Source organism: Leptidea sinapis, chromosome 10 (genome assembly GCF_905404315.1).
Source record: "Leptidea sinapis chromosome 10, ilLepSina1.1, whole genome shotgun sequence".
Taxonomy (NCBI): domain Eukaryota; kingdom Metazoa; phylum Arthropoda; class Insecta; order Lepidoptera; family Pieridae; genus Leptidea; species Leptidea sinapis.
In genome coordinates, this window is record NC_066274.1 from 10940654 (window position 1) to 10954033 (window position 13380).

The 13380-nt window shown below is 34.8% G+C and overlaps 1 protein-coding gene and 1 non-coding gene across 3 annotated transcripts in view; both read left to right on the forward strand.

Annotated features, from left to right (window-relative positions):
* Window positions 1-13380, forward strand: part of LOC126966457 (uncharacterized) — a 206104-nt gene that overhangs the window by 68500 nt on the left and 124224 nt on the right. For both annotated transcript variants that reach the window (XM_050810499.1, XM_050810501.1), the window contains exon 2: window positions 10074-10184. In XM_050810499.1, coding sequence (XP_050666456.1) covers window positions 10109-10184 — 76 coding nt within the window. In that variant the 5' untranslated portion in view covers window positions 10074-10108. The remainder of the gene's footprint in view (window positions 1-10073; window positions 10185-13380) is intronic.
* Trnas-gga (transfer RNA serine (anticodon GGA)) lies at window positions 5045-5118 on the forward strand. Its single transcript has one exon. It is a non-coding gene; the product is annotated as a tRNA-Ser (tRNA).

Consider the following 13380-nt stretch of genomic DNA (forward strand, 5'->3'; position numbering starts at 1 on the left):
AGTGGTAAACGCGCAAACTTGAGTCTTCTGGGGGTTAAATTGGACACGATAGAAGACACAAGTTTCTCAATCTCATAAAATATATTATGTATATCTCTACTAATATTATAAATGTGAATAATGTAACGTGCGACGGAGGTAATGAACCAATTTTGATGAAATTTGGTACAGCGATAGACTAGAGCTTGCGAAAGGACATCTATCATTTACTACATTTTATCCCGGAAAAATCCATCTTTCCCGCGGGATTGGTGAACAACTGACATTCACATCGATGAGCTATAAATATACTAGTAGTAGCCTCGATTTTCTTCCTGATCTCATTTTTTTTAGACACAGGGAGTTGAGGACAGGCGCACCAGCGTAAGCAGGGGGTTCAATAGATACTAGTAATATATTTAAGTGCATTTTAATCCCCAAATCACGATAATAAATTGCAGTGGGGCCCCCATATTGAAGGATTGGCGAATAGGCTTAGTTCTGCAGCATATGCGGTTAAGAAAATTAGACGGTTAACTGACATAGATACGGCGAGATTAGTATACTTTAGTTATTTTCATAGTATTATGTCCTATGGTATATTATTATGGGGCAGTGCGGCCGATATTAATACTATCTTTGTGCTGCAGAAGAGGGCTATTCGCGCGATTTATAACCTAGGTCCTAAAGAATCATTAAGAGAAAAATTTAAAGAAATAAAAATTTTTACTGTTGCTTCTCAATACATTTTTGATAATGTTTTGTATGTTCATAAGCACATTGAGGAATTTTCTAGAAACTGTGACATTCATAATGTTAACACGAGGAACAAACATAAACTTGTTATGCCTACTACTCGGTTGGGTCGAGATAGTAAGTCTTTTGTTGGGCGATGTATATGCTTCTACAATATGATCCCAAAAAATGTACAAAACAAATGTGTTACGAAATTTAAAAGAATTGTTAAAAAACGTTTGTGTGGGAAAGGTTATTATAGCATAAACGATTTTCTTAATGACACCACGGACTGGGAATGAAGCGAACACCCTCAGGCTCTTTAATTATAAATGTTTATTGTACGATATTACGTTGCAATCCATATTTTATATTAAAAAAAAAAGCCCGCTGAGTTTCTTGCGCCCATTCTTCTCAGGTCTGAGGCAGTCTCTTTTGAATGGGTGGTAGATTTTGACGTTCAATAAGTGATTTTAAATCCTATTTTGAATAAAAATATTTGAATTTGAATTTGAATAATGATGTAACTATACCAATAGCAAGTTTATTTTGCCATAGCAATCTTCCTCGAAATAAGATTCATATAGTATTTTGGGAACGGGAGCGAAAACGGGAACTGGAATAGAACTTGATATAATCTTTAATTCTAAACTTGCCTTATTATTTTTAAAAACTCTTTATCTACGCGGATGAAGCCGCGAGCATCAACTAGTATGATCTAAATTATCTTGCTGAATATCACGTTTACAGACCCAATTGGTAACGATTACTAAGGTAAGGTTACTAAGTATTGAACCATTTTAAGGCATTTTGATCAAAACCGTAGAAATTCAGTTTTGATAATAACAGGTTTATATTCAGAGAATCAAATGCCCTAGAAAGATCTAGCAACACTGAGATTGTACACACACGTACACATACGCATTTCCATCCAACACTTCTGGAGACCTAATTATTATTTTAGTTTTTCTAGCATTTATTTTGATTCCAGTTTTTTTACTTGTATTAGCAAGTGCTTGTGCCATTATCTGAAGTTCTGTAGGATCATGTGCAAGGCGACTGCAGTTAATGTTAAGTACAAAATCTACATAGCATACTGGTGATACATCCAAACACAACGTTGAACAGACTTCGAGACAGTAGTACTCGCTGAAATACTCCACTATTTATGGGACAAGAACAACCACAGATAAAAAGAAACTATATATTGATGTAGGTAATGTTAGAGCGTATAAAAAAGCTATTGTAACCAGGTCCCGCGATACTCATACCTAAAATTTCATATGTAACATTCAAACAATTCAATGCGAGAATGTATTTATTGGTGTACTGGATAATAATATGTTACGTTTTGTGAACAATCCATATTCGTCTAATCTTTCTGAATTGCTTTTTATATCCTCAAAGGTAATGGAAATCCACGCGGTAGGCATGACTTTTATGCGATCGTGTATACTTATGCTTTCTCTAAATCTCGAGGCTTGGAAAATGTAAAGGGAGTTACACTCGATGGAGCTCCTTGATGCTTTGAATCGTATTCGAACCTATTACAGTAAAAAATAAAACGTATTCCCACTCTTTGATGTTACGGTAAAAATTAATTTGTGTAAACAACAGTGTTTTGAAATATAAATTTATTATATAGAGATATTAAGAGTATACCATTAGCTTATTTATTTTATTTGTTTTTTATTCAATCTAACAGGTTATAGAATTCTGCAAGCTGCTCAAATAAATATTTTGAATGAGGACTATTTTATTTTTTGAAAATACAATATTTTTGTTATGAAACGATATCAATCCGATTAAAGAAAAATACTGCAGAATGGAACCAAATAATTGCGTCACTGAAGTGGCAGTGGGCAGTACACATAGAAGCACATGTGGCTGGTGGGGCAGAAAAGAATCAAAGTCTCAAATGGCGACCAAGTACCGGAAGACGCAGTGTTGGTAGGCTCCCAACAAGATACTACTTCTACATAACTACCTATCCATTACCAATACCCTTTTTAGCATCGTCCTTATCTATAAAATGATAGGGGTGCCATTTGATTATGAACCAACATGAAACCATCTTCAAAGCGTCCGAGATATTTGAAAATCTGCTCACGTATCTACTGCTTATGTAACTCTCTTACTACAACAAATTAAGGCACTTCTGCTTGTACATACTTTTTACTACCATTTTGTATTTTTTATGAGGCATAAACTTTTGGTTTTTACTTTTCTTTGTATTGTTTCTACAATATTAGGATTTCTACCTGTAATTATTATTATAAAGAAATATAATAATTATTATAAGTAAAATGAATTAAAATACATACAATCAATTATTTCTACTGATAATATTTGTGCTATGAATTTGCTAAATAGGCCATTCTTCGCCCCGTCCTATTTTCGAATACGTGTTTAATTGTATTTCATGAAGAATTTTGAATAATCAATGAGAAAAATTTGAATTTGTTATTGAATTAGAAGGGACGCGACCTCTTTCTTGATTTGATTTATGTACACACGAATAAAAAAATTAATTAAATCATTATTCACTGCCAAACGTACGGATTTCTTTTTGGGAATTCAAATTATAATGTCGTTTAGAGCTAGCCGTACTCTCTAAAACTGACCATAAATCATAATCTAACGGATTAAGATCGGGACTAGATAACGGCCAGTCTTCAGCTCTGATGAAGTCCGTAAGGTTCGTTTCCAACCAAGAATGCGTAGACCGAGCTTTATGACCCGGCGCCGAGTCTTGCTGGAAGGACCATTCTTGGTTATTGAACATGGTATTATTAAGGGGCTTCACTACCTTCTCAAGAATGGTATCTTGATACACTTATGCCGATGTTTTGATACCGTTTTCACATTAGTATGGCTCATACACTCTTTTATAGAATATACCTCACCAAACCATCACTGAAGTCGGACAGTGCCCACGTTACACTCTGTCGACTAATTGGGAAGCTTCCTTACAGCTTTGAGCATAAATACGGTCATTTTGGTTGCTAAAATTTCGCTTAGTTGTAAAAAAAAAATTCATTAGTAAACACAGTTTTTCTGTGACCTCCCTTTGCGTACTGCTTCAGTAGTTGTTACGATTTTACCACCCTATTCTTTTTTAAATTATCAGTTAAGTCATGACCAGTACGTCTTATAGGCAGATTTTCTTCGAATTCTTTCCCTTCTTGATTCGACCACCTTTTTCATACGAACATTACGTCGACGGCCAGATCTTCTTCCGTCACATACAGATGAGGTCTCATTGTACCTATTAATAGCCCGATACACAAACATTTTACTAATACCATGTGTATGGAGAGTTTTCAAAATTGCATTTGGCTCCATTCCTACTTTGTGTAATGCAATGACAGCGATTCACTTCTCTTTATCACCCCAATATATTTTAATATAGCAAAATATTGTAAAAAAAATGTATTGGCGCCAAAATGAGAAATCTCAATGAACAATCATATAAAAATGACAGATTCCAAATTCAAATCTAATATTTTGTTTATTTTTAATTGTAACAGTATTTATGGCCAGACTAAGTATACTAAAATGATCTGTTCATAGCGTACTAAGAAAAATTTGCAAGCCAAGCATAGAGTATTTGTCATAGTTATTATTTTTTCAGAAAAGAATTCATTCTCATATTTGCCATAAACGAATAAAAGCATTCGTTATATGAGGTGTTTCAATTAAAAGCATAAATGCACCTACATATTCTAATAATATTAAAATGAGAGTAGAGACAAGTGATCATTAAGGATTTATACGTTTCTCGAGCAGGTCTATTTTAGACTTTATTACCTGTGATTTAGAGTCTCATTTGTTTACAACGCAGTAACAAGAGTGCAATGGCTTTGCCTAAATGGAGTTAAGAGTTACAATAGCGTGCACTGCAACTAATTACCAAGACATGATACTAATTAAGGAAGTCAAGTACGGTCTCATGTGAAAAGGCTACCTCTGAATAGTTGTGAAATTGAATTCAAAAGTTTATTTTTAGGGCTTTTTCTGCTTTTGAAGTTGTACCTACAAAGCATGTTTGTCTTTTAGTAAATTAGGTGGACTGTAAATAATATTTCAAATTATTGGAAGTACCTTAATACACCTTTTTATTTCCACAAACACAAATTATTGACCAAATTTATTGTAAACAATTTGTTATATTTTTAATGTGATAATCCTCACTTCTGGGATTAATATCCTAATTTATGCAATTATTGGGTTATGAGCAGGTTATCAACTGTAAATTAGATCCTGTAGATGAAGCCACAACCTGAGAGTTGAACAAAGCATACAAGATTTTATAAACGATACGTCACTCGAACGGTTAGCTCAGTTGGTAAGAGCACTCGCACGGAACGCGAGAGGTCGCGGGTTCGAGTCCCGCATCGTTCATAAAATTTTGTTTTATTTGTGTGATTAACGACCCGCAACCATCCTAGGTTAAATAGTCTTTTATTCACCTTTTATAATATTTGTTTGAACTTTTTTTTTATTTTTTATTATGATTGGGGGATTTCGATGCAGAGATGTTGTTTAAATTTGCGGCTAGTTTTTCTTTGTATTTCAACCAGTCCTTTCTTCACCTTTCTGACCTCTGTACTCCTTCAATGATGATTTTATGGTCTGATAAAGAGGGTTCAGGGGAAACTGACCACTTTGTGATATTCCTGCAGAGGGCAGGAGAAGCGATGGTTACATCTAATACCTCCTTCGTAGCTGTGGTTACAAATGTTCGAGTAATATCTGTATTTATTATTTCTAAATTATTTTTAATTATAAATTCAAGAAACGACTCACCTCTTTTATTTGTGTTGCTGCTACCCCATTCTGTGTGGTGGGCATTTGCGTCATACGGCAGGAGTAGGGGCAGCCTCTTGCTGCTGCAGTAGTCCGCTAGTCGAACGAGCTGGTGTGATGGCGTGGGTCTGTCACCAGCGCAGTATGCTCAAGAAATGATGAGTTTGTTACCTGCCCTCCAGATTACAGTGGATTAGCAGTACAATTGCGTTCTTCACCGTGAGACATAAGATTTGCCCAGTAATTTTACTAGCTACGGCGGCCTTCAGACCGAAACACAGTAATGTTTACATATTACTGCTTCACGGCAGAAATAGGCACCGTTGTGGTACCAATAGGCTGCACCCTGTGCAAAGGAGCCTCCCACTGGTCACTGTCAGTTTATTATTTAGCAATATTAATTTGCGAGGAAAAAAATCATATTTATTTTATTGTGAGAAATAATTTTGATGCTATTGATTCGAACCCATGCCTCCGGAGTAAATGCCCCTTGCGGTTTTAGCCCCGACTTCACCAATTTCACTGTAAACTGCTTTAGTTAAACTTAGCCTTGTTAAAATACCAGTGCTAATCTTGATTTTAAAGACATAGCGATTTCATCATAAGCGCGTTTACGAAAATTGAGATTACGTGTCACAAGGATTAGAATGTATCAAATAGCTGTATAAACTGTCACACATAATTACTAGGTATGAATAAAACCAAATTGTTACATATCAATCAATCAATCAAAAATATTTTTAAATCATAGGTAAATCATTTTACACTTGAAATATGTCTTTTTTTCGTACAGCTCATTCGGAAGGCAGACTTGCAATAAGCAAGAAACTCTAAGGTTGCACTTTTCAAAACAAATTAGGTATTGCAAGTTCTTAGTCTTTAATGCAATTTACAAATCATTTCAATTATAATAATATATGCAAAGTGATGCAATAAAAATACTCAAACGTCAAAAACTAAATGGTTTACACGTGTAAGTAAACAAAAAGTAAATTAATAATTATAAACACAAGAGTTATTGAGTACAGTAGATGCATCAATCCAAACATACCGTAAATAGAGCCATCATAATAAAAAATAAAATATATAAAAAAAATATATTTAATACCTTTAATTTCATGATAAATAAATAAAAGAAATAAAAAATACATGAAGCAGACCTCCCGGTAACAAGATCATCTAGCCACCACTATAATATTATCAATTACGAAAAGTTGACCCGGCAAACATTGTTTTGCCATATATTTTTTTTTAGAGTGAGACTGTTTCTTGGACATTGCGATATTACTTTATTTTTCTACAATAAAAGAATTTTTCTAAAATAAACGTAGCCCAAGTTACTCCTTATTATATCAGCTCTCTGCCAATAAAGGTCCCGTCAAAATCGGTCCAGCTATTTCAGAGATTAGCCGGAACAAACAGACAGACAGACTGACAAAAATTAAAAAAAAGTTTTTTTGGTGTATGTACATATGATATCTTCATGTAGTAAAATACGGTTATTTCAGTATAACAAACAGACACTCCATTTTTATTTAGATGTATAGATAATGACAGTGACAACACTTGAACACGATCAAATATGTTAAAAGTCCAAACATCGGCGGTTAGTATTTAAACGCGTTAGGCTATAACTGTGTTTAGTTTGTGTTGATGAAATGTGAATTTAATCTGTAAACTCGTTTACAGGCGTAAACTAAGTTTAAAGTGTTCTAATTGTGTTCTACTCAACGGTGAAATCAGTCTTTATCCCAGTGGGTGTACTGTACTGTTCAGCTTAACATGATGACGTCCGTAAGTCTGTCATATTTGTTTAACTCTCCAGTTGGAGATAATGAGGCTTTGTTCTTCAAATGTTAAACATTATTGGCATAAATAATAATAACACATAACTATGCCTGTCACTATATTTTGGCAATTGTACAAAAATATATATATCGCTACAAGTGGGAGGCTCCTTTGCACAGAATGCCGGATAGATTATGGGTACCACAACGGCGCCTAATTCTGCCGTGAAACAGTAATGTGTAAGCATTACTGTGTTTTAGGTCTAAAGGGCGCCGTAGCTAGTGAAATTACTGGGCAAATGAGACTTAACATCTTATGTCTCAAGGTGGCGAGCGCAGTTGTAGTGCCGCTCAGATTTTTGGGCATTTGAATCCTGAGCGGCACTGCATTGTAATGGGCAGGGCGTATCAATTACCATCAGCTGAACGTCCTGCTCCTCTCGTCCCTTATATTCATAAAAATAAACTTAAAAATTAATTCGTTTGAATATAATAATTATTAAGTATATAATATTCTGTCGTTAGTATATATTTTATTGTTCTCATGATAATTATATAAGAGCAGATATAAACGGTCGGAAATGAGCACATTATAAGCCACAAGTGCTCCATTTCCGACTTTACTTCCAAACAACCTTGCTATTCCAGCATAATATATAATAATATAATATAATATCTTCTATCAGATCGGACTCTCTTTTCATTAAAAGGATGAAAATGTATCATTAAAATTGCGGAAACTATAAGATTACCTTAGTAGATTAGATACGATAAGGTATTTTCTTGTTTTTCATAACTTTTAGTTTTTTTTTTAAAGGCTTTTATGCCATTTATTTTCTCAAAAGTGATTCATTTGGAATTGTTTTTGATGTAATTTCTAAAATACTACATTCTACTACTGCTTTGGAACCAAATGGCACTCTGCAGAGCGCAATTAACTTGAGATGTCGCTCTTGCAAATCTAAACAATTTGTTATGTTTTTTTAAGTAATAACTTATAACTTCTGGGATTAATTACACAAATAAAGTTGAACCAAGCATATAAGATTTTATAAACGATAGGTCACTCGAACGGTTGGCTCAGTTGCAAAAGAGCGCTCGCACGAAACGCGAGAGGTCACGGGTTCGAGTCTCGCATCGATCATAAAATTTTGTTTTCTGTTTTATTTGTATAAAATATAAAATATTCTACTGTTATTGCTATCGCTATAAAGTAATCATAATCTAGTCCCAGGCTGTCCGATCACTTAGATATTCAGTTGTGGAATTTAAATAAATAAAATAAGGTAAGGGATATAATTGCAATATGGAAAACAAACATTTAAAATAGTATTGCAAAAATACCGTAGACTGATTCTATGTAAAACGTTCGTGCAATAGAATACAATGGTGCTAAAACAACCCCAGGGTAAATGCTAGTGGAATAATAACACCACTGTTCTAGCTAAAATAAACCCTTTAAATTCATTTTATTTTTGTTTACAAGTAACTGAATTCTAGTTCGTAGCATGGCTTGTATTTACAACAATGTCTTTCTTTGACGTGCACTCTGTTGAATTTTTACGTGAATATGTGCTTTAGTAGCTTAAGGAGAACTTAGCTTTGATACAAACGCTTTGTAATCTTCATACTTGAAAGACTCTTTGCGTGTCGCATACTTCAGTGCTTTTCTGTAAAAACAAATAATACTACAATAATTTTTACTTATTCAAATGATATGATTTTAATTAAGCGTAAATTCCGCTAAGTCATTAATTAATCCAAAACATGTTTCGCCTCTACACGAGGCACCTTCAGGAGATGTTGACTCGTCATATTCTAACACGAGAGTCTAGAATTCATTAAATACAAACTAAGCGCAATTTACAGTCAATAAAATCAAATAATTTGGATGATTATGGAGGGAGCAAAATAATGATTAACTCAATAAATTTTAATTTTTTACTATAGGTGCAATATATTCTAAATCTATCAAAATCATGAAAAATAATGTTTTTTTTTATGATATTAAGGGATGAGACAATCAGGACGTTCAGCTGATGGTAATTAATACGCCCTGCCCATTGCAGTAATGTTTACAAATCACTGTTTCACAGATGAAATAGGTGCCGTTGTGGTACCCATAATCTAGCTGACATCCCGTGCAAAGGAGCCTCCCACTGGTAAATTAAAAAACGTTAAGACAGTTAATGTTTCATTGTTCAAATCTAGGAAGAGACAAGACGCAGCCACCCGCTACTTTTGAATTAAAATCATCATCATCAACCGGAAAACGTCCACTGCTGGACAAAGGTCTCCCCTAAAGATTTCCACGGCGATTGCTCCCGCGCTGCCCTCATCCAATGTATTCCGGCGATCTAGACCAGTTCATCGGTCCATCTTGTGGGGGGCTTACCAAAACTGCGTCTTCCAGTACGTGGTCGCCATTCGAGGACTTTACTGCCCCAACGGCCATCCGTCGAACTATATGCCCTGCCCATTGCCACTTCAGTTTCACAATCACTTAGACTATGTCGGTAACTTTGGCTCTCCTACGGATCTCCTCATTTCTAATTCGATCTCACAGGGAAACTCCAAGCATAGCCCTCTCCATTGCCCTCTGAGCGACCATGAGCTTTCTCATAAGGCCCATAGTTAGCGACCACGTCTGCGTACCGTCTGTTTCATTAATAAGTTATCTAAGCGGACAAAGACGCAGGCACCCACTAATTTTGAATAAAAATATTTGAATTGAATTGATAAAAGTGTTTTTTTTTTTTACAGTAGCGGTATGGCATGAGCGGCCGTGCGGGCGCGACATGCGGCGAGCGCCTAGCGCGCAACCCGCCATCGTCGCTCTCATTCTCTCATTCCTCCTACGTTTTGTTAACGCTGGTATGTTTAATAAGATTATTTATTGCACACAATGAAGGCTATTTCTTTTTTCAGAAATAGGCGCAACAACACAGTAATGCTTGTACTTTTACTAAGTGTAAGCATTACTGTGTTTCGGTCTGAAGGGCGCCGCAGTTAGTGAAATTACTGGGTAAATGAGGCTAACATCTTTTGCCTCAAAGTGACGAGCGTAATTAAAGTAGGGCCACTCAGAATTTTTGGGTTTTTCAAAAATCCACATCATTGTAATTCGCAGGGCGTATCAATTACCATCAGCTGAATGTCCTGCTCATCTCGTCCATTATTTTTATAAGAAATGGACGTTCAGCTGATTAATTATTACGCCCTGCCTTTATTATCATAATAAAAAATATATTAAAAGCGGCCAAGTGCGAGTCGCCCATGAAGGGTTCCGTAGCAGCAAGTAACATAATATAAAAGTTCTCGTAGTTCGTAATAACTTTAATCCATGTTTTAATAATAGAGTATTTAAATAAAAACTACTTACTAGATCTCGTTCAAACCAATTTTCGGTGGATGTTGGCATGGTTAATGTAAATCATAATATATTTTTTTTTTAGTTTTATTATTCTCTTATTTTAGAAGTAACAAGAAGGGGGGGAGGACATTTGACTACTTTGGAAGTGTCACTCGCGCAATCTATTCAGTTTAGAAAAAAATTATACTAGAAACCTCAATATCATTTTTGAAGACCTATCCATACATAACCGACACGTATGGGTTTGATGAAATAAAATTTTTGAGTTCCATTTCTAGGTATGGAGAACTCCCAAACTCGTTTTTTTTCTATTTTTGTGTGAAAATCTTAATGCGTTTAACAGAATACATCTACTTACCTAGCTTCAACAGTATAGTTCTTATAGTTTCGGAAAAAAGTGGCTGTGATTTACGGATGGACATACAGATATGACGAATCTAAAGGTGTTCCGTTTTTTTGTGTGTGTGAACCCCAAAAATGGCAGTCAATGGACAAATAAAGATTTAGTATCCTATATGTATCTTGCAGGTATATTGTCAAAGCCGTGATTTTACAATTTCACTTGTGAAATTATAATTAAGCGGTCAATCAATGTCAATGATAATCGACATCCTTTCTTACAATTTGACGGCCAGGTTTTGGTGACATTGTAATGTCACGGGTACACTATAGTATACCTGATATATATCTAAATTTTGGAATTGTTTTGTTTGAAGTCGGTTGTTTTTTTTGTTAATATTTTTTTATTTTTAGTGGATCTGAAGTACACTAAATAATAATTTGTCTAAATATGTGTAGACCTACTAAATTTTGCAATGCAGCAATGAACGTAAGCGCAATGCAATTTTATTACAGACAGAAATTCTGCGATAGATCGCACCCTTACTGTAGGTCGTTAAGGAGTTCCAATGCTCATCAGATTCGACTACCACAATTACTTGACCATAAAAACTTTACGGTAGGTGACTCAAATATCCAGATAGCATAAAAAAGATTCGGCCGAGTATCGTTAATTTTCTTCTAAGAATTGAAGAGTTCCGTTACTTTGTCATGGATCCCACAACCACAACCAGGACTTAAGTAAACTCATCATCGAAATCGGTTGGCGCGATATTGATTTATTCGCATATTTGTCGCGCACAAACTTATAGCAAATTAAATACTTTTATGGTTTTCTCATGAATGCCATTGTCAGATCTGGACCAAATTGCAATACGACACGGAAAGCACAAGCTTTCAAATAAAAGAATTTTCAAAATTGGTTCACCCCGTCGAAAGTTCTGAGGTAACAAACATAAAAAAAACATACCGTCGAATTGAGAACCTACATACAGAGAGAGAAACACCACATATCCTAGTTTTGAAGTTAATATTGACATAACTGCGCTTTTTACAGACTTATAAATCTGTGGTATAGCTCATTTTAGGGCCCCTTTAGTAATTGAAAAATTACCCTTACACAAAGGTCAGACTTAAATAGAATGAAATTATGCAAATAACAAGATTGCTGATTTGAAAGTCATAAATATTGATAACAGAACCTCGCTTGCAGGTTTATTATTACTTGTTGATACCCTTATGTATTTTATTAGCATTGGTATTTTGTGCTAAGCCGATTTACATCTACTTAGTCTGGCCATAAATACTGTTACAATTAAAAATAAACAAAATATTACATTTGAATTTGGAATGTAATTTTTATGTGGATGTGGATTGTGGAGTGGAGTGATTTATGGAATGTGATTTTTGTTATGGAGCAGTGCGGCCTATATTAATACCATCTTTGTGCTGCAGAAGAGGGCTATTCGCGAGATTTATAACCTAGGTCCTAAAGAATCATTAAGAGAAAAATTTAAAGCAATAAACATTTTGACTGTTGCTTCTGAATATATTTTTGATAATGTTCTGTATGTTCATAAACACATTGAGGAATTCTCTAGAAACTGTGACATTCATAATGTTAACACGAGGAACAAACATAAACTTTTTATGCCTACTACACGGTTGGGTCGAGTTAGTCTTTTGTTGGGCGATGTATGTATATGCTTCTACAATATGATCCCAGATAATGTACAAAACAAATGGGTGTGTGTGTGGGAAAGGTTATTATAGCATAAACGATTTTCTTAATGACACCACGGACTGGGAATAAAGTGAACACCCTCAGGCTCTTTAATTATAAATGCTTATTGTACGATATCACATTGTAATCCATAAAAGCCCGCTGAGTTTCTTGCGCCCATTCTTCTTAGGTCTGAGGCAGTCTCTTTCGAATGGGTGGTAGTTTTTGTAGTTTTTGACGTTCAATAAGTGATTTAAAATCCTATTTTCAATAAAAATATTTGAATTTGAAAAATTTGAATTTGAATTTGAATATATTATTGTTCATTGAGTTTTCTCATTTTGGCGCCCATACATTGTGCAACATTTTGCGATATTAAAATGGAGTGGGGTGATGAAGAGAACCAAATAATAATAATATATTGACATGGAGTATGGAGCCAAATGCAATTTTTAAAACTCTTCATACGCTTGGTATAAGTTAAATGTTTGTGTACCAGGCAATTAAAAGGTACAATGAGACCTCTGTTTGTGACAAAAAAGATCTGGCCGTCCACGTGGTGTTCGTACGAAGAGGTGGTCAAAGCAGTAAGGGAAAGAATTCGAAGAAATCCTGTCGAAAGCAAAATATTTTAT